Genomic DNA, 25,717 nt, shown 5'->3' on the forward strand with positions numbered 1-25,717 from the left:
AACCCATGTCCCCTGCATCGGCAGGCAGACTCTCAACCACTGCGCCACCAGGGAAGCCCAGGAATGTGGGTTTTTAAGAAACAGTCCGAGGGGTGCTCACCTTCAGGGAAGACTGGGAGACACTGAAATTCTACCATAACCCTGATTATTTTACAGAAGGGGAAGCTGAGGCCTGTATAGGTGTAAAGGCTCACCCAAGGCTGCCTGCTCCTCCTTGGCAGATCCAAGTCCAGGGTCAGGTTGCTGACTCCCGGTACAATGACTGTGCCCTTCAGTCTGTAGCCTTGGCTCAGGGAATCAGGAGGCTCCGGCTGGGAGTTTGGACACCATGTTGGCCAGTGGGTGAGGAGTCCACTGCACCCGTAATAACCCCTCTCCTAATGCCCTGTGTCATGCCTGCGGTCGAGTCGGCCTCCCATTTAAAACAGGAAATGAGCAGGCCTGTGCGAATAGTGACTGCTGCTCCCTGCCCTCTTTCTGTGGATCTGTTGCCTGTGCTAAGGGTCAGGAGAGCCAACTACAGTCTCTAGTGACCTTGAATTAGAGACACTTTATCCATCTAGGCCCCAGTTTCTTCATATATAAAATAAGGTAACTGAAACGAGATTAAGGTCTCAAAACTTTTCCCAAAAAGGAGAGTCCCCTGATGGGCTCAGGAGCTCAGTGTGGAGTTACAGTAAGAGTTGGGACTGATGTTAGGGAAGAAGAAAGAGGAAGAAATGGAATCTGTGGGCAGCGCTCAGAGGTGAGCTGTCCTGGAGTGTAAGTTCCTCAAACCAGGTAATGAATGGACCCCTTCACATTCTTGGGAAATTATTGCAGACCCCCAACTATCGTTTTAATTTTTATTATAGTGTTATTTCCATATGTACAGCCATAAAAATGTATAAACTCCATGTTTATAGGTTACCATATCATTGCAGAACAAAAGTGAAATCAAATGCCATAAAGCTAATGAAATTCAAATCTGTGATATTAATTTAATGTGATAGGTAAGTGGATGATATTGTCTCGCAGAAACTAAATTGCCAATTTGCGGTTAATAGTAGAAAAATGTTAGCTCAGGTCTGCTCATATATTTGGTCTTTTTCTATATTGTGAGTTTGAAAATACAACTCCCAAGGACATCTGTTTGCACACAAAACAGAAGTATTAATGCATCCCAGCCTTTGTTTGTAATTCAGGAGGAGGAAACCTTGCACTTAACCAACACGCTGTAAGTGAGCAAAGCAGATGTTACTTGATAACTCTGTAAAGTTTTCTCTTTGATTTGAAGATATTCGTCTGCATTCAATGGGCGACTAATCCAATTATTGTTGCCCTCCAGAACAGACCATTCTTCAAGACATACTGACTACTAAAATTATTGTTAATTGAATGGTTGAAAATTGATATTTTCAAAGACCGAGACCACAGTGCACATCTATTGAAAACATGAACACGGACGTTATGAGGTAAGTTCCTTTTTAGTCTGACATGCCTGTATTCTGTGTATCCTGAGATGATTCAATTCTCCCACATTTCTGTGTTCAGCCTGCTGCAAAAAGTCTCAGTGATAGAGTACACCAAGAAGGCAACTGGATTGCACTTGGTATAAACTCAAAGATAAACACAAATCAAAAGAGAAAAACAAGGATTCTGATGATACATGCCTCTACTCAAGTGTGGTCAGCCATATGATTCAGAATCTGCTTATAATAACTGTTACAGATGATCATCACCATGAAAACAAAAATTTAAATTTCTCATAGAGAATTTACAGATCCTTGAGAAATTGACGAACTCCGGGAAAGAAGAGTTTAGCGGGAAAAGTCAAACAGTTTGCCTTTGGGAGACTAAAGTCCAAGTCCAACTGTGTCACTAACTGACTCTGGAAGGTTGGGCAAGTGTTTACATCTTTAGGCATCTGTTTCCTCATCTATGAAACAGTCCTATAATCCCCCTTACGTCACAGGTCCACTATGATGGTGAATCAGACAGCTTATGTGCAGGTGCTTAAACAACCCTCATCCTGCTTACAAATGGAAAACAATCACAATGGCAGGGCCAAGTGGCTAGAGGTTGACTTCTATACGCTTTGAAATGCCCTGGCCACTTATTCCTGAGTAGCAGGGGACAGATGTGAATACCTCCTGGCCCTTCTGGTCCTTCCTGTCCAGGCCTCTCCTGAGCAAGTAAGGGTGGTGGTTATTGGTCAGCTTTCTGAAAGCATTTAAGAGTGAGGGCCCATTCCTTGCTCTCTGCTGCCCTCTTCAGTATGAAAATTGGCCTTGCATCGGACGGGGTCTCCGCAGCAAGTCAGGAAGTACCGTCCAAGCCCAAGCCTTATTGCCCTCTGGGCACCTCAGCTCAACAGTCCAGCTCCAGCCCCTACTCAGGATCCCACAGCTCCAGGCTGGCCCTGGTTCACTGCAGGCTTCAGGCCCTAGGCCTTGTGCAAGCTCCTCTGTTCATTTCTCAGTCTGCACACTTTCTTTCTTGTTAGGGCTTAGTTAAGATGATTTTAGGGCCCAGAGACCCTATAAAGTTTCCTCATGTTTGTTGACCTGCAATGAAATGATTTCCAATTACACATTAGCCCCTGAGGTAAAAAGATATGCTCTGTTGTTCTAATTCCATTTTAATGTTTGAGGTCTATTTGAATGTCTAATTCTATTTTAATGATAAGTATTTGCATTAGCCTTTTGAACACCCTTGAGGTGTGGCACTAAATAAGCAATGAGTTCTTAAAAGCAGCTTTTTTGTTTGCCACTCACAGCCCCATTATTCTTTAGACTAAGGAAGTCATTTCCAAATGAACCACACAGGACTCACAAGAGGCTCCAGTGGGTTCAGGGAAGAAAATATTAGAACTTTTATTTTCCTATAGTATATTTAATTTCATTCTTCTAAAGTTTCAGTCTTGGACAATATTTTACAATATACATGATATAATAGTGGACTAGTGCAGGCACAGAATTTATACATAATTTTTTGAGAATATTACTTTGTTTTCTTAATTATTTTATTGAAGTATAGTTGACTTACAATGTTAGTTTCTGCTATACAGCAAAGTGATTCAGTTATATATATATATATATATATATATATATATATACATTCTTTTTTTATATATTCTTTTCCATTACAGTTTATCATAGGATATTGAATATAGTTCTCTGTGCTATACAGTAGAACCTTGTTGTTTATATACATAAATATTTATATATTGTAGGGAAGTGCTAATTTTATTTGATTTATTTGTTTTGTTCCTGAAGGGATATACGATGATAAAAGGTTGGAGACCTCTATTCTAGAAGAGTATTTATCATCCTGGCTGGGTTTCAGAATCACTAAGGGAGCTTTTTAAAAAAGTATATTATGCTCTAACCCCATCCCAGACTTAGTAAACCACCATCTTCAGCACTGAAGCTTGTGATATATGATTATTTTTTAATTTTCTTTTTTTATACAGCAGGTTCTTATTAGTCATCCATTTTATACACATCAGTGTATACATGTCAATCCCAATCTCCCAATTCATCACACCACCCCCGCCCCCCCGCCACTTTCCCCCCTTGGTGTCCATACGTTTGTTCTCTACATCTGTGTCTCAATTTCTGCCCTGCAAACCGGTTCATCTGTACCATTTTTCTAGGTTCCACATACATGCGTTAATATACGATATTTGTTTTTCTCTTTCTGACTTACTTCACTCTGTATGACAGTCTCTACATCCATCCACGTCTCAACAAACGACCCAACTTCGTTCCTTTTTACGGCTGAGTAATATTCCATTGTATATATGTACCACATCTTCTTTGTCCATTTGTCTGTCAATGGGTATTTAGGTTGCTTCCATGACCAGGCTATAGTAAATAGTGCTGCAATGAATATTGGGGTGCATGTGTCTTTTTGAATTATGGTTTTCTCTAGGTATATGCCCAGTAGTGGGATTGCTGGATCATATGGTAATTCTATTTTTAGTTTTTTAAGGAACCTCCGTACTGTTCTCCATAGTGGCTGTATCAATTTACATTCCCACCAACAGTGCAAGAGGGTTCCCTTTTCTCCACACCCTCTCCAGCATTGGTTGTTTGTAGATTTTCTGATGATGCCCAGTCTAACCGGTGTGAGGTGATACCTCACTGTAGTTTTGATTTGCATTTCTCTAATAATTAGTGATGTTGAGCAGCTTTTCATGTGCTTCTTGGCCATCTGTATGTCTTCTTTGGAGAAATGTCTATTTAGGTCTTCTGCCCATTTTTGGATTGGGTTGTTTGTTTTTTTAATATTGAGCTGCATGAGCTCTTTATATATTTTGGAGATTAACCTTTGTCCATTGATTCGTTTGCAAATATTTTCTCCCATTCTGAGGGTTGTCTTTTCGTCTTGTTTATGGTTTCCTTTTCTGTGCAAAAGCTTTGAAGTTTCATTAGGTCCCATTCGTTTATTTTTGTTTTTATTTCCATTACTCTAGGAGGTGGATCAAAAAATATCTTGCTGTGATTTATGTCAAAGAGTGTTCTTCCTATGTTTTCCTCTAAGAGTTTGATAGTGTCCAGTCTTACATTTAGGTCTCGAATCCATTTTGAGTTTATTTTTGTGTATGGTGTTCGGGAGTGTTCTAATTTCATTCTTTTATATGTAGCTGTCCAATTTTCCCAACACCACTTTTTGAAGAGACTATCTTTTCTCCATTGTATATCCTTGCCTCCTTTGTCATAGTTGACCATAGGTGCGTGTGTTTATCTCTGGGCTTTCTATCCTGTTCCATTGATGTGTGTCTCTGTTTTTGTGCCACTACCATATTGTCTTGATTACTGTAGCTTTGTAGTATAGTCTGAAGTCAGGGAGTCTGATTCCTCCAGCTCCGTTTTTTTCCCTCAAGACTGCTTTGGCTATTCGGGGTCTTTTGTGTCTCCATACAGATTTTAAGATTTTTTGCTCTAGTTTCGTAAAAAATGCCATTGGTAATTTGATAGGGATTGCATTGAATCTGTAGATTGCTTTGGGTAGTATAGTCATTTTCACAATATTGATTCTTCCAATCTAAGAACATGGTATATGTCTCCATCTGTTGGTATCATTTAATTTCTTTCATCTGTGTCTTCTAGTTTTCTGCATACAGGTCTTTTGTCTCCCTAGATAGGTTTACTCCTAGGTATTTTATTCTTTTTGTTGCAATGGTAAATGGGAGTGTTTCCTTAATTTCGCTTTCAGATTTTTCATCATTAGTGTATAGGAATGCAAAAGATTTCTGTGCATTAATTTTGTATCCTGCAACTTTACCAAATTCATTGATTCGCTCTAGTAGTTTTCTGGTGGCGTTTTTAGGATTCTCTATGTATAGTATCATGTCATCTGCAAACAGTGACAGTTTTACTTCTTCTTTTCCAGTTGGTATTCCTTTTATTTCTTTTTCTTCTCTGACTGCCGTGGCTAGGGATTCCAAAACTATGTTGAATAACAGTGGTGAGAGTGGACATCCTTGTCTTGTTCCTGATCTTAGAGGAAATGTTTTCAGTTTTTCACCATTGAGAATGATGTTTGCTGTGGGTTTGTCATATATGGCCTTTATTTTTTTGAGGTAAGTTCCCTCTACGCCCACTTTCTGGAGAGTTTTTATCATAAATGGGTGTTGAATTTTGTCAAAAGCGTTCTCTGCATCTATTGAGATGATCATATGGTTTTTATTCTTTAATTTGTTAATATGGTGTATCACATTCCTTGATTTGCATATATTGAAGAATCCTTGCATCCCTGCGATAAATCTCATTTGATCATGGTGTATGATCCTTTTAATGTGTTGTTGGATTCTGTTTGCTAATATTTTGTCGAGGACTTTTGAATCTATATTCATCAGTGATATTGGTCTGTAATTTTCTTTTTTTGTAGTATCTTTGTCTGGTTTGGATATCAGGGTGATGGTGGCCTCATAGCATGTGTTTGGGAGTGTTCCTTCCTCTGCAATTTTTTGGAAGATTTTGAGAAGGATCGGTGTTAGCTCTTCTCTAAATGTTTGATAGAATTCACCTGTGAAGCCATCTGGTCTTGGAGTTTTGTTTGTTGGAAGATTTTTAATCACAGTTTCAATTTCATTACTTGTGATTGGTCTGTTCATATTTTCTATTTCTTCCTGGTTCAGTCTTGGAAGGTTATACCTTTCTAAGAATTTGTCCATTTCTTCCAGGTTGTCCATTTGATTGGCTTAGAGTTGCTTGTAGTAGTCTCTTAGGATGCTTTGTATTTCTGCGGTGTCTGTTGTAACTTCTCCTTTTTCATTTCTAATTTTATTGATTTGAGTCCTCTCTGTCTTTTTCTTGATGAGTCTGGCTGATGGTTTATCAATTTTGTTTATCCTCTCAAAGAACCAGTTTTTAGTTTTATTGATCTTTGCTATTGTTTACTTTGTTTCTATTTCATTTATTTCTGCTCTGATCTTTATGATTTCTTTCCTTCTGCTAACTTCGGATTTTGTTTGTTCTTCTTTCTCTAGTTTAGGTGTAAGGTTAGATTGTTTGAGATTTTTCTTGTGTCTTGAGGTAGGCTTGTATAGCTATAAACTTCCCTCTTAGAACTGGTTTTACTGCATCCCATAGGTTTTGGACCGTCGTGTTTTCATTGTCATTTGTGTCTAGGTATTTTTTGATTTCCTCTTTGATTTTTTCAGTGATCTCTTGCTTATTGAGTAACGTATTGTTTAGCTTCCATGTGTTTGTGTTTCTTACGTTGCTTTCCCTGTAATTCATTTCTAATCTCATAGCGTTGTGGTCAGAAAAGATGCTTGATATGATTTCAATTTTCCGAAATTTACTGAAGCTTGATTTGTGACCTGGGGAATGTTCCGTGCGCACCTGAGAAGAAAGTGTAACCTGCTGTTTTTGGATGGAATGTCCTATAAATATCAAGTAAATCTATCTGGTCTATTGTGTCATTTAAAGCTTCTGTTTCCTTATTTATTTTCATTTTGGATGATCTGCCCTTTGGTGTAAGTGAGGTGTTAAAGTCCCCCATTATTATTGTGTTACCATCGATTTCCTCTTTTATAGCTGTTAGCAGTTGCCTTATGTATTGAGATGCTCCTATGTTGGGTGCATATATAATTGTTATATCTTCTTCTTGGATTGATCCCTTGATCATCATGTAGTGTCCTTCCTTGTCTCTTGTAACATTCTTTATTTTAAAGTCTGTTTTATCTGATATGAATATTGCTACTCCAGCTTTCTTTTGATTTCCATTTGCATGGAATATCTTTTTCCATCCTCTCACTTTCATATGTATGTGTCTGTATGTGTCCCTAGGTCTGAAGTGGGTCTCTTGTAGACAGCATATATATGGGTCTTGTTTTTGTATCCATTCAGCAAGCCTGTGTCTTTTGGTTGGAGCATTTAATCCATTCACGTTTAAGGTAATTATCAATATGTATGTTCCTGTTACCATTTTCTTAATTGTTTTGGGTTTGTTTTTGTAGGTCCTTTTCTTCTCTTGTGTTTCCTACTTGGAGAATTTCCTTTGGCATTTGTTGTAGAGGTGGTTTGGTGGTGCTGAATTCTCTTAGCTTTTGCTTGTCTGTAAAGCTTCTGATTTCTCCATTGAATCTGTATGAGATCCTTGCTGGGTAGAGTAATTTTGGTTGTAGGTTCTTCCCTTTCATCACTTTAAGTATATCATGCCACTCCCTTTTGGCTTGTAGAGTTTCTGCTGAGAAATCAGCTGTTAACCTTTTGGGAGTTCCCTTGTATGTTATTTGTCATTTTTCCCTTGCTGCTTTCAATAATTTTTCTTTGTGTTTAATTTTTGCCAATTTGGTTACTATGTGTCTTGGCGTGTTTCTCCTTGGGTTTATCCTGTTTGGGACTCACTGCGCTTCCTGGACTTGTGTGGCTATTTCTTTTCCCATATTAGGGAAGTTTTCAACTATAATCTCTTCAAATACTTTCTCTGGTCCTTTCTCTCTCTCTTCTTCTGGGACCCCTATCATGCAAATGTTGCGTTTAACGTTGTCCCAGAGGTCTCTTAGGCTCTCTTCATTTTTTTCCATTCTTTTTTTCTTTATTCTGTTCCGCAGCAGTGATTTCCATGATTCTGTCTTCCAGGTCACTTATCTGTTCTTCTGCCTCAGTTATTCTGCTATTGATTCCTTCTAGTGTAGTTCTCATTTCAGTTATTGTATTGTTCATCTCTGTTTGTTTGTTCTTTAATTCTTCTACGTCTTTGTTAAACATTTCTTGCATCTTCTCGATCTTTGCCTCCATTCTTTTTCCGAGGTCCTGGATCATCTTCACTATCATTATTCTGAATTCTTTTTCTGGAAGGTTGTCTATCTCCACTTCATTTAGTTGTTTTTCTGGGGTTTTATCTTGTTCCTTCATCTGGTACAGCCCTCTGCCTTTTCATCTTGTCTATCTTTCTGTGAATGTGGTTTTTGTTCCACAGGCTGCAGGATTGTAGTTCTTCTTGCTTCTCTTTTATAGTCTTTTTGGGTTTGTATCTTTTGAGGAAAGGGATTGCATGACAAGAAGTTTGAAAACCACTTGGGCAGGAGATCTCTGAAGTGCTTTCAGCTCTAAAAAGAATTTTAGACAGCTTCTTCCATATCAGTTCTTCATTTGCAAAATGGTATTCAGCACATATTTCAGAGAACTGCTAGTGTTGGAGGGTCTCCTGCAGAGGCGGGGGGTGGCTGTGGCTCACCACGGGGACAAGGACACTGGCAGGAGAAGTTCTGGGAAGTACTCCTTGGCATGAGCCCTCCCAGAGTCTGTTATTAGCCCCACCAAAGAACCCAGGTAGGCTCCAGTGTTGGGTTGCCTGAGGCCAAACAACCAACGATATATGAATTTTTAAAAAGCACCCCCTTGTGTTTCTGACACAAACCCTCTCTGCTAAAAATCACATAGTACTCTAGACTGTCAGCTCACTGAGGGCAGACAATATCCATCTGTCTTGTTCACCATTGTATCTATGGAGCCTAGCACACTGCCCAACACAGATGTTCCATAAATATTTGCTGAAGGAATGAATGATGAACAAATGAACCACAATCCAGAGACAGCCACTGGTAGCTCTCCTGGCCTTTGTTTTAATGCTTAGTGTTTCTATATGACTGTTTTGCACAGTTGAGAACCAATCACATATAAAAGTGAGTAGCTTATTTGATCACTTTTAGTAAACAGATTTGTTGTTGTTTTTGTTGGCCGCGCTGCATGTGGGATCTTGATTCCCAGACCAGGAATCGAACCTGTGCCCCCTGCAGTAGACTTACAGAGACTTAACCACTGGACCACCAAGGAAGTCAAGTCCAGTAAATGGATGTTTCAATATTGAAAGTGTTTTAGCATTGTTTAGCATTTAGCATCTCCTATTACAAATTTGACTACATAAAAAATCTTTTTACGTAAAGCTTTCTTCTATATACCCAATTATAGGCAGAGGATAGAGTCCCAGAGGGGGATTTTCAAAGAGTGAGAGCATTTTAAAAGGCTGTAGCTGCTGTGGGAAGGACAAAGTAACACTGACCCCACAGGAGCAGAAGACTTTGGTTTCAGGGGCAAGAGCTTCCTGGTGTTTGTGACCCAGCTGAGGGAGGATCTTCAGTGGAGCTCTGTGAAGTGGCAAAAAGCCTTGGCGTGTCTGATTGCGTCCCAGCACTTGCTTCTACCACTTACTGGCTGTGACCCTAAGATTCTTTAAGCCTATGTTTCTTCACCAGTAATGTGAATGTTCACAGCTACGTGACAGGGCTGTTGACTCTGAAGCACTATTAGGTGTTGGAGATAATGTTTATACTTGTCAGAGGGACAAAAAAAGCCTTGGAGTCTAGGACTGGTTCCCATGAAAAGATGCCATCCTGTCTCTCTTCTATTACAATGTACTGTTTACACACAAAGGGGTTTGACTGCAGACTCAGGCCCCAGAAGAAGGCTCAGAGATATCAGGAACTCTGGCCAATGGGTCACTGCAGAAATATCAAGGGTGAGTCTCACTGTTTGCAAAAGGCAGTGCTGCTGAACTCTAAGGAAAGATCAAGAGTAGTCTGAGCAGTGTTTCTCTTTGTGGTGTGCCAATAAAACCAGTCAGGCAGCTGCCTCTCCTGTTCTTCCAGGACTGCTCACTCCAGAACCAGCAAGCAATGTCCTTTGGAATGCTCGGAACCCAAGACCAAAGTCTGCATTTCATCTTTGGCACAGGGCTGTGTTCCCAAACTGTGGTGTGTCTAAGAGTGACCTGAGGTGCTCAAAAAATATTCAGACTCCCCCCGCCCCACCCCCTAGAGATTCTGTATGTCTGGGGGGAGCCCAGGAATCTGAATTTCCTTTCGTGATTCTCAGGTAGGTAGCCTGAAAGCCAGGTTTTGGGAAACACTGGCATAGTAGCCACAGCCCTGGATAGGGAACCAGGAGACCTGAGTGTGAGGTGAGACAGTTCCCCTTATCTCAGCATAAACCTCAGAAGTCACTCCATCTCACTGGCCCTGTTCCTTCATTTTAAAGCTTCATTTACAACCGACGGACCAACACCCATTCATCAAAAGGCCTGTTGCTCAGAAACTGAATTAGATCCTAGACAGGAAAAGCACCATTACAACTCAAAGCACACATTTAAAGTCCTGAATGTTGTCTCCTGCCTTTCACACTGAGATAAACATGGACAACAGCTGGCTAATTTACACCATACCCCCAGCCCGAGCCTCTGCCCCAAGATGACTTGTCCTCCTCTGTGTCTGTGTGTTTTGTTGTGATAGAGCAATGCTGGCCTCCCACGAGGCAGTGTCTCTGGATTTCCTGCATGGCTTTTCTTGTGCTCAGAGTGATGGCTGCTGTGATCAGTCTTGGGATCACCTTTGGGATACCTGTAAAACCTGCAAGTATGTCTCTTCCCTAGGTGATGGCTCTGTCAATAATTCACTCAACCAGCAAGAGTATATTTATCCACCATGTATTTCCAAAATGAGTGAGTCTCCTGATATGGGTGATATGGAGTGAGTCCACTGATAATTGATGGTTGGCACGTGCTATGTGCCAACCATTGCTCTGGACACCTAACACATTTCATCTTTACTCCATTCTTTTCAACAACCTTGAGAGGCAGTGGTTGTCATAACCATTAAGAACAGACACTCAGGGAAGTTAGGTGACTTGCCCAGGATCATACAGCTGGAAAATCGACAAGCCAGGGGTTCCATTCCAGGTCTACCCAACTCTGAAGCTTACACAGGATATGGTTTCTATCTGCAAGGAGTTTCTGCCATATTTAGGGAGACCAGAGATACAGTGGTGGACAATACAGGAGAGCATATCGTTCAGTGTTAAATGAGGTTGAGTGGGGTAATAAATACTGTTAGCAATTTGAGTGAAACCAGCCACAATCACAGTCCAAGCACCTCATGGATTAAGGGATACATACACACAGTAGTGTTACCTATAAAACTATATAAACCTCATGGATTAAGGGATACACACAGTAGTGTTACCTGTAAAACTATATAAACTTCTAACTTTATTCCAACTATAAAACTTTAAGATGCAAAACGCACCTTTATTCCAACTATAAAACTTTCAAGATACAAAACGCACCTTCCCCAAGCCCTCACCAACTCTAACCCAGGTATTTAAAATATTTCCTGTTTACCACTACACACACCAAACCAGAATTTTCTGGTGATACATTATTTCAGGTGTAAATACGTGTAAATATTTGAGATATGTGTTACCAATCTGCTATTTACCTCTTAACTTCCATCAAAATTTTACAGTACTTACATGTCTTTAAAAATATCATCACATTATTCTGGTAAACTCCCACACATTTTTTAGTAGATTCATTGCACTTAAACATGTTTCAATTTAGCCCACAGTGTCCCCTTGAGGTTGGTGTAGCAATTTATCTTTGCTCTCATTTCTAGCTAAGAAAAGCACAGAGAGAAAATCACAGATACACAGAACCAATGTGTGGAGAAGCTCAAAGCAGATACCAGGCTTGTTGCCCCCTCCTGGTCACCTTCCTTCTCAGTACATACTTGTTTACCCAAAGGCCACTGGCATTGCAAGAAATGCAAGCTAAGTCGGCCTAGAGAGTTTGGGAGCACAGGGGAGAAAAAGAAAGAAAGGGAGGAGAGGAAATCATGGGAAAAAGAACAATAGAAAGAAGCAAAAGGGGGAAGAAGAAAGTGGATTATTAAAAGCAAGTTATTCTATTATTAGAGCTTGATGTTCATGGTCACAGGTGCATAGGTCAACATCCAGTATTTGTCTTATAAATCTTCCAATTTGTCATATCGACTGTTTAAAACAGCTTCACAGCGACTGGGCTTCTTGTGTGAGGACCGCTCTACTTGCTTGCCACCCTCCCTGCTCTGTAACGGCAGGCTGGACTGCAGTCACGGTGAAGATGAGTCTGCTACATATTGTGCTGAGGTGGACAAACAATCCAAATTAAAAAGCAGTCACCAGCAACTAATATCTAAAATTCAGAATTATAATTAAAACATTATCAATGAACGAATGTTTCTATGAGAAATAATGCCGTTGTCTATACAGGCCAAATGCCCAGCAGCCTCTCACAAAACTTGATATTCAAGTGTCCCAACCAGAAGACTTGGACATACGTGGACAAGGTGTGTGACACAAGAAACGACTGTGGGGATTGTTCAGATGAATCAGGTAAAGATGAAAATATGTAATTAATGTTTTAATGGGTTCTTGGAGTTGCTACCCTTACATTTCAGCCACATAAATTAACTCATGCTTAGAAACCTTCCTAAGGATACTTTCATTCACAGTTAAGCAATTCTATCACTTCCAATAGTTTGCATATTTAAAGTAGGTGAGTTCTCTAGCTAAGAAGCAAATAAAGCCAGATTTGCAAAGATTAACAAAGATTAACCTTGACGAACAATTTTTGTCTGTTACCAAAATTGTTTGATTTCTTTGGAAATTTTAGTAAAGATCAAAAAAAAGTCTGTTGAATGTTTTGACTTTCAAAGACTTTTTGTTGTTGTTATTTAACCTTTTGCCCTTTCTTCTCCACTCTCCTCTCTGCCTTTCACAGTGTTCTCTATGGTGGTTTAACACTGTGCAGCACCCCGATCACTTTACAGTCTGGTAAACTGGATTATTCTAAAACCATGGTGGTAGATACGATTCCAATACCGCATGGCCCCAATCAACAATGTAAATGACCCATCGGAAATAAAGTACACTAAATAGATCATATCCTGCCTTTTGTCTAGTCCTCATGGAAGGTAGAAATAGAAATGCCTCCTACGAGTTGCATGTTATCTAACAATGTGTTGACAAGAAAAGACTAGAAGTATAAACAGATCTTTCTTGCTAGCTGCCAATTACCAAATACTGATTCTCTTCCTTGCTTATTGAACGTATAAACTCATACGGACCTTTCCTTGTTTATGTAGTGTGTCAGTATGTTTATTCTCAGGCTGATGGAGAGAGACAGTACTCTTCTTGGTTTTTCAGAGTACAAATTCTTTCACCCAAATATGTAGAATCTTTAATAAACATCTGCAATATTCCTCTTGGACAGTCTTCCCTATTTTAAAAATCCAAATGGCTATTTTTTTTCCAATAGTATCTTTTCCAGTTCACCTTGACATTTTAACAGTTATGGTTTTAAAAATAAATAAAATTGTCTAGTTTCAGTGCCCGAAGTGTTCAGGCTACAGATGTGATACTGTTTTCTTTGCCGACTGTGCCTGCATTCCCAGAACTCGCTGCAAAGATGGCAGTCAAGACTGTGCTGATTGGAGTCATGAAAATTTATGTGAATAGAAGACTTTTCTAACTATTGTTTTGGAAAGGCTAAAAACTGTTATTAGTCCCCTTAAGATTTCTCTCCCAACAACATATGTATCTTAAAGGGGTGGGGTGGGGTAGGGAGAGCTACCAAAGCACAAATCCAGTGTTATGGAATAGAGAAAAAAATGATTGGTAGAATTCAGACCTGTCAGTGACCTCTGACCCATTTTTTTTTTAAACTTGTTTCCAAATTTTAGAATGTAGCTTTCTGCCCTTACAACACAGGGTTATAATGGGGATGACACAAGTGTACTCCAGGTGGGTTAGTTCAACAAATAAAGAGTATTAATCCTTAGAATCCTCAGTTCATAATCGATGTCCATCTCTTCATTAGGGTAACCCTGGTTCAGATCCAGCTGAAAGTAAGTCGGGGGCTAGTCTTAAAAGCAGTGGACAACAGCCAGCAAATTGGGACAACAGCCAAAAGATCAACCAGACTAGAATCATCTGCCCCTCCAGCCTGCCAGGACCTGAAATTCTTTCCAGTAGGTACTGAGATCAAAACAGCAGACCTGGGTTTGAATCTCGCTCTACCACTTAAGGGGTATGTTTTAAGGGTTTCCTTATCCACATAATGTGGCTCTTTGGGGGAGATTGTTATGACAATCAGTAAGATGATATAAAATGAGTTATACAGTGCTTAATAAACACAGGAATTGTGGGCAATTTAAGAAAAATTATAAGGATATGGTAGATTATATTATTGTTTTAAAAAAAATCTGCTATCTTGCTCCGGGGGAGGATTATACTTCCCCAATCCTCATGGCCATCAGACTTGACTATGTATGTGACTTGCTCTGGCTGCCGAAATTTAATGATGTGTATCACTTCCCAACGTAAGTCTGAAGAGCCAGCTGACTGTTTGCCATCTCTTTTCCTTGTCCTGAGACTGGAAATGTTCTGATTAGAGGCTGTCCTTGAAGTAAAGTGGAGCCCAGCCACAGGCAAACCACAAACATCAAGCCTGACGAACAAATCTCTGTAGCAACTAAAGTTTCTAGTCATTTCTAACTGTAGCATAACCCTGCCTATCTTGATACTGAAAATGTTACAGGAAAAACCTTTCTTACCAGTCTATTGCCACCAACACACACCACCAGATCCTTTAAATAATGGACCAAAGAAATATTTTTAGAGGTTGTTGGGAGAAAGAAAAGTCTCTAAGCCCAGGCAAAACAGGACTAACCTTAGCCAGCAGCCTAGAAATCTATTGCACTTCTCTATTTAGTCCCTTTCCTATACAGATCTAAGGCAAATAACTATAAGGATATTCAGACAGCGGCCATCTTCACATGCTCAAGTCAGCCTCTGTCACTGCAATCTGTTGGGATGAGTTGAGAACATCTCTAATTGTGCTGCTCAAAGGAAGCATCACCAGTGGAAATGCACTAGCATCACCTGGGAGCTTATCAGATATGCAAATCCTCAGGGCTTACTCCAAGCCTTCCAAACCCCCTGCCCTCCAGGTAAGCCACTCCACTTGCCTTGGCCAGTTAGATACAAGAAGTGATACTTGTATCACTTTAAGAGCCAGCAGGTGACCCACCATCTTCTCACTCTGCCAGGAAACTGAGTGTCCCAAATAGTGGTTGCTCCATCAGTCTGGGACCTGGAGTGAGTATGTAGCACAGCCCAACCTAACCCACAGTAGTCTGGAGACATGTACTTGTTTCCTAATTTTGTAAACCACTGAGACTTTAGTCCTGCTTACTGTAGCAGTATACCTTAACAGAACTGATATACATCCTTCGAAGAAAATAATACAATGTTAAGATGTGCAAATATTTTTTGCACAGCATCTCATTTTTGAGTTAACAGTTGACTTTTAGATATAGCTGTATAGTACCTTCAAAAGGTACTCTCCAATTAGTATGAAAACTTAAATGAATTCTTATTATTGCAAGCAGAAACTAAGGCATTATGATTGCTAATACAATTTTTTAAAAGTAGCCCTACATTGAGGAAATTTTCTGGGGTAATGGAACTGTTCAGTATTCTGACTCTGGTGGCAGTCACATTACGTGTTAAAATTCTTACAACTGTATACACGCATGTCAATATTACTGTTAACTTAAAAAGTAACAAAAACAATTTTAAAGAAAAAAGTAGTCCTATTCATTTAAAGTGTTATCACTTAAGGAAGATAAGGTGACATTCCTAACACAACACTACATTTTTTCAGGTATCTTAGAGAATACACTACACAGAATGGAGTTAAGATATTAGTAACTACTTTAACTTTTTTGATGTAACCTCGGTTATATCTACAAAATGGAGTTACTAGTCCCTACTTCATAGATTGAGAATTAAATGAGAGAAAATTAAGTGCTATAATACATAAACGGCACTCAGTGTATGTTTACAATACAGACAATATTAAGAGGAAAAAACTCCTTGCTTACCCACGAAGGAATATACTAGTCTCATAATTACACCCATCACAAACTATGGAAGCTCTGAGGCCTGCTGGAGAAAGAAGTTTTCAGACATAAGAACTTTAAAGCACCTTTGATACTTATACTGTCATTTTAAATCTTTAATCAGATTCCATCCATGATTACCAGTCATATTACATGCCATGATTAGCTTTCTATAAACAATTTTGCTTTCTGTGTACAAATCAGTATCAATGAAATAAAATATAAAACCGTATACTAAGCAAAGAACTTTATTAATCTTTGTTTCAAACTTTATTCCCAGGCTTCCTCAGCTTAATTAGCTGCAAAGAATGAATTGTATATAAGCAAAAACTGAAAAGAGCTGCAGTGTCCAGGGGCTTGGCTTAAAAATATTAGAGATCTAGATTTTATCAGATCCATAAACAAAATTTTAAAAAGCAGTCATAATATAAAATAGCAGCTCCCAGTAACTTCTTCAAGATTTATCTTCTTCAGAAGTTGACTCAATTCAGTTTGCTTCATTTTTGGAAGCCTCATCAAAATTCTCCACAAGATCTAGGAAAAGGAAAAAAAAAAAAAAAAAGTAAAAACTCAGAAAAAAAAGCCAAGTCTATAATCATCAGGTCTTAAAAAGAAGATAGGGAAATGCTCTCAAAATATATCCTACAGTTAAATTAGGATATAAATTTAGACACCTGTTTTTATTTCTAATGAGACCACTACTCATTTGGCATATTTTGAAGTGTATATTTTGGCATATAATTAATACAAGGGAAAGAGGAAAATTATTAACTTGCCAATGACATAAATATAATGCTTAAAGAATATGTATATGTCCCACCCATTCCTGCCCCATTCCAAGAATTACAGTTAAGTAATATTACTTATATGGGGGACAGAATCAAAGAATACCATGATACACAATTTGAAGTTTTCCTGGATTCCTGAGGATACCTGTCTATGCCATGTGGAAATATTTCTGAGTCTAGGGAGTCTACTGCCCAATATCTGTTTTACAACAAAATAAATTATCCAGTAACAGAAAAATGCCTCATGATTGCCAAAGGAGTTTTTCTGCTGATTTCAGAATGATTATATAGAAGATACTTCTACAACTTTTCCATGCCTTCTCATACATTTATGGATCTCAAAGTAGGAAACGAGGGTCATTTGTGATCTGCAAGTACCTATTATATTTAGGTTACTACACACGTATCTATTTACACAATATTTAAGGTTAGATACCTTCTTGGGATCCCAAACAGAGAAAAACCAAGCCTACAAACCTAAATCCCAGGTGACTAACACTGCATTATTTTTCTCATTCTCCCTTTGCCCCACTTTACCCTATTTCACATACCTCCCCAGCCCCTGGCCTAAGGTAATCTTTCCTATAGTACAAAGATTCTTCATTCTCCCTTGCTAAGATTCTCTAGTTTAACCACAAGTGAAAGTTCCTACCTGGAACTTCATCATCATCATCCTCTCCAGTAGCAAGTGGTGCTTTTCCATCCACAGCTGTGAAAGGAAATGTAAATGTTCAATGAACACTAACCAAAAGAACAACAGGTGAATGGTCAAGTGTTGTTACAACTTATGCTTATGGTGACATTTGGGATTTCTTTTACAGTACTAGCAATAGCATGATAGTCTGACGTCTACAAATGAGCTAGAATACTAGTACCAGCCAACACACCAAATTCCAAACCCATTCTCCTTTCAATCCCTCTCACCTACAACATGGTACAGGTAAACCCACATACCAAAAAACCTTTACTGAAGTGAAAATAAAATAATCAAAAAATTAAAAGTACCTTTGACTGGTAAGCCTCCACTTTCCTTTTATTACACAAGAAAGTGAACTACACTTGACAGCTGAGACCTCACGGTACTAGCACTGTACAATTTTCAGTGGAATCCTTCAAAAGCCTACCTCTGAAAGCCTAAGACTTTCTAGAACCTCTTAGGCCTTTCGGCATGACAAAACAAACAAACTAACAAAAAACAGCAACACACACAAATTGATTAAAGCAGATGGAGCAAACCTCAAGAAAAACATGGATGACTAAACAGCAGACCATATAATAAACCTGTCTCACTTCTACATTTCCATTCCTCAAAATTTTAATCAGAGAGCTTCAGCATAAAGTAGCTATACCCTGATATACACCTATTCAACCACACAATTTTCTGCCCCGAACAAAATCCTTATTACAGTATAATTAAAAACACCAGAATAGCAGGAGGCCAATTCTTAAAGACTAATGGTAATACCAGCTGAATTTGTACAACTGAAGAAGTTTAATAATTTGTAATGTATTTAAATATATTTCAATTAACTGTCAGTTATTTTTTAAAAAAAGGCGCAAATTAACATTTTCATCATTTCCAGCTAATAAAGGTACAATTTTTAGTCTCTGATCCAAAACAGAAAGCTAGTAGAAAGCAAACATTTCACTTAAGCAAGTATAATGATCAAAGCATATTACAACACACTAAAAACACCTGCTTAAAATCAGTATAAAAATTGATGTTTCTTAGAGGAAAGTCTGCATTTCCAAATTTAAAAATATTCATATCCACCGTGCACCCTAAATCTTAGAAATCTACTGACAACTCAGTAACCCTGGGCAAAACTGCTACTAGGAAACTCACATTGTTTGGGCAGAGCTTCAGCCAGTCTCCTTAAACTGGTCAGACTGTCTGCGCCAAGCTGGTTTAAGATGCTGGGGAGCATTTCTGTCAGCTGCTTTGTCTCAGCATGGCCTGTAATGGTGAAAGTGTTTGCTGCCAGAGATGCCTGAACTTTAGGGTTGTTAAAGTGGATCACTGTTCCTTGGTTTGTGAACATATTCACCTAAAAAGAAAAAAAAATTGTTAAATTAGCAACACTCACCAAAATCCCTTTAAAACCAAACACTGTATTAAGCAAAAGCTGAAGTCTGGCTAAGTAACCTAGTATGTCACCATAATGCACAAGCAAAATTCTGCCTGAAATGGAAAGTGTAATCTAATCCCTTTTACACTTCCATTCCTCAAAATTTTAATCAGAGAGCTTCAGCATAAAGTAGCTAAAGTAGATAAGCATAAAGTAGATAGCATAAAGTATGCTAAAGTAGCATAAAATAGATTTCTCCCTGATACTAGAATAGGAACATATTTTAGAGAGAGATGAAATTCTCTGTTGGCAGTAGTCAAAAAAATCATTTAACGCACAAACATTAAAGTTTTCAATCAAATCTTATTTTTGTAAAGAAATAAAATCTGACACTTACCTCTTCAATACCAGAGATATTGTTTACCCCTAACTTCTTTAAAGAGAACTGAAGTTTTTTGTCGTCTGCTGTGGCTGTTCTATGAACCACCTTCTTCTTTCTGCGAGCAGTTCCCTAAAGTGGGGAGAAAAGGAAAGAACACAGCATATGTTTATACCACAAGAGTCATTTTCAATTGGACAGTTTCTAATTCCTTTCTGACCTCTCAATCTGTGTAAGAAAATTACCATAACCACAAACTTTTATGCAGTGAGTAGGCATATTAAGGCACCGATGGAAGCCAAAAGAAGACAATGAAAGGAATTGTCTAAAAATCCTTCATAGGGCTTCCCTGGTGGCGCAGTGGTTGAGAGTCTGCCTGCCGATGCAGGGGACACGGGTTCGTGCCGAGTCCGGGAAGATCTCACATGCCGTGGAGCGGCTAGGCCCCTGAGCCATGGCCGCTGAGCCTGCGCGCCCGGAGCCTGTGCTCTGCAACAGGAGAGGCCACAGCAGTGAGAGGCCCGCATAACACAATAAATAAATAAATAAATAAAAATCCTTCATAACTTCTAAGCTTCTAGTTTTGTCAGATATAAAGAAATGATCTTTTCAGAGTTCTACTTTTTACGTTATCTGCTCTATATGTGAGCATGTGCCAACCTAAATTAAGCCTCATTTAGAAACTCCATATCCAGAACCATTAACCTTTTCTGTTTCGATATTAAAGAAAAATCAACATCCATTAATATTCACAGACAAGATACCATAAGACACAAATATGTCTATATATAGACTTCTACAGCATCCAATAGTAAAATCTGAAGTAAAATCTATCTTACCTAGCAGGCCCCTACACTATCTGCCCTGCCCCTCTATGCCACTCTTGACACTCCACCTTCTATCACACATGTAAACTCATCTTCAGACAAATAAACCTCTTTGCTGTTCCTTAAAAAGGCCAAACAGAGGGGCTTCCCTGGTGGCGCAGCAGTTGAGAGTCTGCCTGCTAATGCAGGGGACACGGGTTCGAGCCCTGGTCTGGGAGGATCCCACATGCCGCAGAGCAACTAGGCCCGTGAGCCACAACTACTGAGCCTGCATGTTTGGAGCCTGTGCTCCGCAACAAGAGAGGCCGCGATAGTGAGAGGCCCGCGCACCGCGATGAAGAGTGGCCCCCACTTGCCGCAACTAGAGAAAGCCCTTGCACAGAAACGAAGACCCAACACAGCAAAAATAAATAAATTAATTAATAAACTCCTACCCCCAACATCTTCTTAAAAAAAAAAAAAAATGGCCGAACAGGAGCCTTCGCATATACTGCTCCCTTCTTCCCTTAACATCTGCATGGCTCCCTACCTCACTACAGATCTCCGTTCTTATGTCACCATATTGGAGTGGCCCTCCCCAACTACCCAATGAAAAACAGTAATTCCCACATTCATTTTCTATCTATCCAGGTTTATTTTTCTTCATAACACTTGTAAGAAATATATTTTATTGTCTTTCCCCACTAGAACGTAAGGTCCTCGAGGGCTTCGATTCTGTTTATTGCTACAGACCTAGTATTGAGTACAGTATCTGATTCATTGAAAGCACACGTCTTAATGAATGAACAGAATACAGGCTTCAGGAAAACTTGTCTCTTGTACATATATGCCAAATCTCCAATCTCCCTCTTCTCAAAACTCTTTAATGACACTCTCATGGACTCTCTCATACAGACTAATCCATTCATGCAGCACATAAGGCTCTTCATGGAAAGGCTATCACCCACTGACTTCACCTTCCCCCAACCTCCACACCAATTCCTATTCATCCTTTTAAAATCCTGCTAAAGCCATCATCTCTTCTGTGCCTTCCCTAAACTGCCATTAACACCCCCAAACCAAATCATTCCCATCTCTGTATTTTGAAAATGCTTCTGTTCCACTATGTATATTACACTGTGAAAAGGGGTTTTTGTTTCGTTTTGTTTTTTTTTAAGATGCCTATCTCCCCTACTAGCATTAAAGTCCCCCTCTAAGGACTTTAAACTTCTTAAATTTTATACTCTCAGGATCCAGCAATAGTAAAGGCTTAAACAAATCATAGTTTAACTGAAAAAAATATCAATAGCTACAAAAAATACTGGTTACCAAACACCCCCAAAAACCTTTAATAAAGATCATCTTGAAGCGATGTAGATACTGGGTTTCCAAAGAATCCTCTCTAAAACACATTCCAAAGAACTACTATAAGATTCTAAAAACAAAACCAGCCCACATTCTACAGGTTTCATACACTTTACACTCAATTTTTACTGAAATAAAGGGCTTTCATAGCATTTACCTAAAAAGTACCTAACGCTTTCAGATTTCTCTAAGGCAACACTAACTCATCTAATTTCACATTCCACAGTAAGTAGGTTTCTTAAAACGTGAAGAAAATGTTTCTGTATTACAATGACAGAAATAGTTCCTACATTAACTAAACAAAGTTTAATCCTTCATCAGCCTTAAGAATCCTAGAAAACCTTGACTTTCCTTTACCCTAGAATGATGTCACTCACAAGTTAAAGACTAATGATCAGCGTAACAACAAAAAGAAGGCACACAAGCACATTATTCAAATGACTCCTTCTGAAACCTGCACTGAAAGGAATGATAGTTAAAAATACCAATATAAGAGCACCCAAACACTGACCCACAAGGAATATGAGTTTTCCTGGCACCTGAAGGCCACACCTAGCTTATAACAATTGCTAAAAAGGACAAGAAACACCTACTGCTGTTAATGGGTAGGTGTAGAACTTGAAAACCAGCTTGGGGGCATGGGGGGAATCAGGATACTTTCACTTCTGGCAAAATCCAGTAACTAACACATATACATCTTATTACTTAAGTCTAAGTGCAAGTTTTGGCTATTTTGCAGTAGACTCTACTTGAAGGTAAATGCTTGAAGTGAGAAAAACTAGTAGATGATAAACTTGAAGCATGGAAGCTTTACAAGTTTTACCAAGTAAAGACACGCTCTGTTTCAACACGCTACCACACCTTGTTAAATACTAGGAATGTGCTAACACAAGATAAAATACAACTAGGTAGACCTCTGCTAGAGTGCACATCTGACTTAAGTAAATTAGAGAACCTAAAACTTACCAAGTTCAAAAAAGAATCCCCTTGAAGGGGACCAACAGCCACCAGGAAAGATCAATTAAACAAAAACCGATCATTTAAAAACCCACCCATCAATCACTCTCATTCCCTCAGTTTCAGTGTAATTACAAAGCAAAAATGGAATGGTATCTGCTTAGGTAATATTTCCAAATCCACAGTCATTGCTCGTAAATTTAAAAAAATGTACCTATAAGAATGACATCTTCAAACATCCTAGAAAATACACAACTACCCTGGGTTGTATTTAGCGAAGAAAGGATTACAAAAGGTCTTAATTTACAGGAGGCATGAACTTCCAATTTACAAGAGGCATGAACTTCCAACTATTAAGTACCACAATTATCCACAACCATAAACTAAAGTTGAAAAGATAGTTGAAACTTGGATCCAGTTAGCTTAGTTATTAAAAAAATAAATAAAATAAAAATCAAGCACTGACTATATACAACTTAGATTATAAAGCCAATGACAAGACAAGTCAAGGGTATTAAGGGTCACGTGATGATCTCACCAAAATGACATTTTCTTTCTAATTAAATTAGGAAACACTTCTGTTCTACTTAAAATACTGTAACACTGAAAACATCTACATAAAAGCAGTTTGCAGTTTAAGTGCTCTCTTTGTCTCTTCGCTTGCATTTTTTTCTTCTAATTTACAACCTACACGTCTCACTGATACACTACACTGTACACCTAATTTAATCCCTTGCCACTCCCTTCATAACGATTTGCAACCTCTGTGAAATGCCCTCTAGAGACAAAGTGACAAGCCAATTCTATTAAAAATATAAAGGAGAAAAAAACCTAAACCATAAAACTTCAAAAAAAAAACAAAACCCCAAACCCAAAACCCCCAACGCTAGTAAAACTTACTTTCCCACCAATGCGCACTTGTGCCTGCAGTTTGGCGAGTTTCTCCTGGTTCATGATAGTTTCTTTCATCTAGAAAAACAGGAAACCCTCAGCGAGGAAAGATCTAGTTCACTCTAGCATTCCACGCTCGTTATTTCCCAAGACACCAGCGGAATAAACGTCCTACACAGGCCGAGGCCTGGATCCCGAATCCACCCCGCCAAGCTCCCGAACTTCAGTTCTGAGGGAGCCCAAAGAGCACCCGCTTTCCTACCCCTCCCCCGCTCTTTAAAGGCCCAGAAAAAGGGCTCTAACCCACAGCTGGTCAGCGCCTCCCACCTCCCGGCCCCGGCCTGGCCTTGCCTCGGCCTAGCCAGGGCCTGCCCGGCCCGGCCACTTTCCGCAAGCCTCGCGGTACCTGAGGCTCCTGTCCTCGGGTTCCGCCGCGAGGTGGAGGAAGAGACGGCGTCGCCTCGCCCCCAGGGCAGCCGCCCCTGGCCCGACCTCGACCCCGAGAGTCAGCCTGAGTGGGTGCGCCTGTCCGTCGCATCGCCTTCCTCTCCTCAGCCCTGTCCCTCCCTGTCTCGCTCCTTCCGGGCACTTCCCGCCCCCGTTCCCGTCCTCCTCCCACGCCGGCGTCCAAAGCCTTTTTGTACCTTGTTGGAGCGGAAATGGGGCCGCGCGGGGGACTAGGGTTGGCGCTCAGGGGGGTCTCGGGCAGACCAGCTGAGATAAGGCTCACACACGCGGGGACGCAAGATGGCAGCTAGAGGGAGGCCGGAAGTGACGCAACGCCACTTCCTCTAAAAGTCAGGAAACGGACTTCGCCGCGAGCTCAGCGGCTGGCTGCGCACGCGCGGCCTCCGGTCGCCGCGTTTGTGACAGTCTCCCGTGGTCCAGCGCTGGCAGGGTGGAGACTGAACGAAAGACTGGGCTGGAAGCACCGCGAGTGACCCTGGGAAAGGCTGTGGAAGGGTCAGAGAGCACGGTTCTTTGCACAGTTAGGGTTGAGTAAGTCGGTCCTGTCTCAGGGCCCCTATCCCCAAGTTCTTCATCCTCAGAAGAAAGGGCCTGTTCACGTTTGCGGAAACGATCGGGGAGCCTAGAGTGTGCTCACCCCTCCATTCGCTGGGAGGTGTAGATTGTAGCGATCATCGGAATGTTTTCGAATTTCCCCTTTGGCCCGAATGAGCCTTTACCAAGACGTTTTGTAAAAAACGAAGCTAATTTAGCTTTCACAGATTAGGTGGTTTGGTTGGTTGCGGGACCATGGTTCAGAATTTCTGGGGAGCGTGTTCAGAATGCCGACCTGAGCCCCACCTCTCAGCGATTCAGTCTGACTGCAGATGGGACCAGGTAGTCTGCATTTTAGCAGGTGGCTAACCACCTTAGACCCGTGACCGTGATTACCTTATTTCTTTTGTGTCTTAGACAAAAAGTTGACTCCTTGATACCAGTTGGTATGGATTTGACAATTAGCGATTCACAGTTGAACAAACTTTACCTCTTAGCTGAGTAATTCAATCAAAGGAGAATTTGTGTCCGGTGTGTTTGGGGAGGCTAAACTGATGTGAGTTAAAATTTTCTAAACACTAGGACAAGCTTTAAGACAATCTTAAAACAACCGATATTAAAAATGGCAATTTAAATCAGAATGCTTCCTGATCAGCCTTTTTGTGTCTTAGCTATGAAAAGCGTTTGCATATTAAAAAGTGAGTCGGAAATCTAAGCTAGAGACAATACAGTTTACATAAAGCAAGAAAACTTGTCTAGGTGCAGATTTCTCCCCAATTAAGATTAATGTTTTTGTTTTTGAATACTTATCTAATGTGAATTTGTTAGGATTGTGACCTCTTTAGGAAAATAACTGATGAGGACCGCTGTGTTGCTTTTTAGGATACTTGTAATAGTTGATACTTTCTCAAAAAACAATGTTGCTTCTATTAAATATGAGTCAAGTTTATTACAGAAAAGGGAGTTTGTACTATTAGGCTCTGGGGGTCATTGTTTTAACAATAAGGGTCAAAATGACTGTGCTGTAGGAATATTACAAAATATATAGAAATACCCCTCTTTTTGAAAGTATATCTTTGTTCAGGAACAATTTTCCCCCCTTCCTCCATGTTATACTGATGGCATTTGAAACTTCCTAGTCCTGTGAGGTTTTCTGAGTATTTGCATAAACACAGGTTTCTACTTAAGTAACTGGCCACCTGATTTTCTTCACCTGTTTTCAGGAAATGTGCCAGGTTTTGACT

At 39.8% G+C, this 25,717-nt stretch overlaps 1 protein-coding gene across 1 annotated transcript; it reads right to left on the minus strand.

Annotated features, from left to right (window-relative positions):
- Positions 1 to 16,448: 16,448 nt before the first annotated feature.
- BTF3 (basic transcription factor 3) lies at positions 16,449 to 24,100 on the minus strand. Its single transcript, XM_082835907.1, has 6 exons — positions 23,878 to 24,100; positions 23,481 to 23,549; positions 19,471 to 19,584; positions 18,851 to 19,052; positions 17,657 to 17,713; positions 16,449 to 16,750 (listed from the first exon to the last, which is right to left on the minus strand). Exons 1-6 carry the CDS (start codon positions 24,007 to 24,009, stop codon positions 16,704 to 16,706), a joined length of 621 nt encoding a protein of 206 aa, XP_082692033.1. The 5' UTR covers positions 24,010 to 24,100; the 3' UTR covers positions 16,449 to 16,703.
- Positions 24,101 to 25,717: the final 1,617 nt, after the last annotated feature.

This window comes from Leucopleurus acutus (assembly GCF_964270905.1).
Source record: "Leucopleurus acutus genome assembly, chromosome: 3".
Classification (NCBI taxonomy): domain Eukaryota; kingdom Metazoa; phylum Chordata; class Mammalia; order Artiodactyla; family Delphinidae; genus Leucopleurus; species Leucopleurus acutus.

Coding starts and splice junctions, on each gene's coding strand:
- BTF3 (XM_082835907.1), bottom strand. CDS start 24,009: ATGCGACGGACAGGCGCACCCACTCAGGCTGACTCTCGGGGTCGAGGT. Junction 23,550..23,877: donor CCCGAGGACAGGAGCCTCAG/GTACCGCGAGGC, acceptor CTGTTTTTCTAG/ATGAAAGAAACTATCATGAA. Junction 19,053..19,470: donor ATATCTCTGGTATTGAAGAG/GTAAGTGTCAGA, acceptor TTTTCTTTTTAG/GTGAATATGTTCACAAACCA.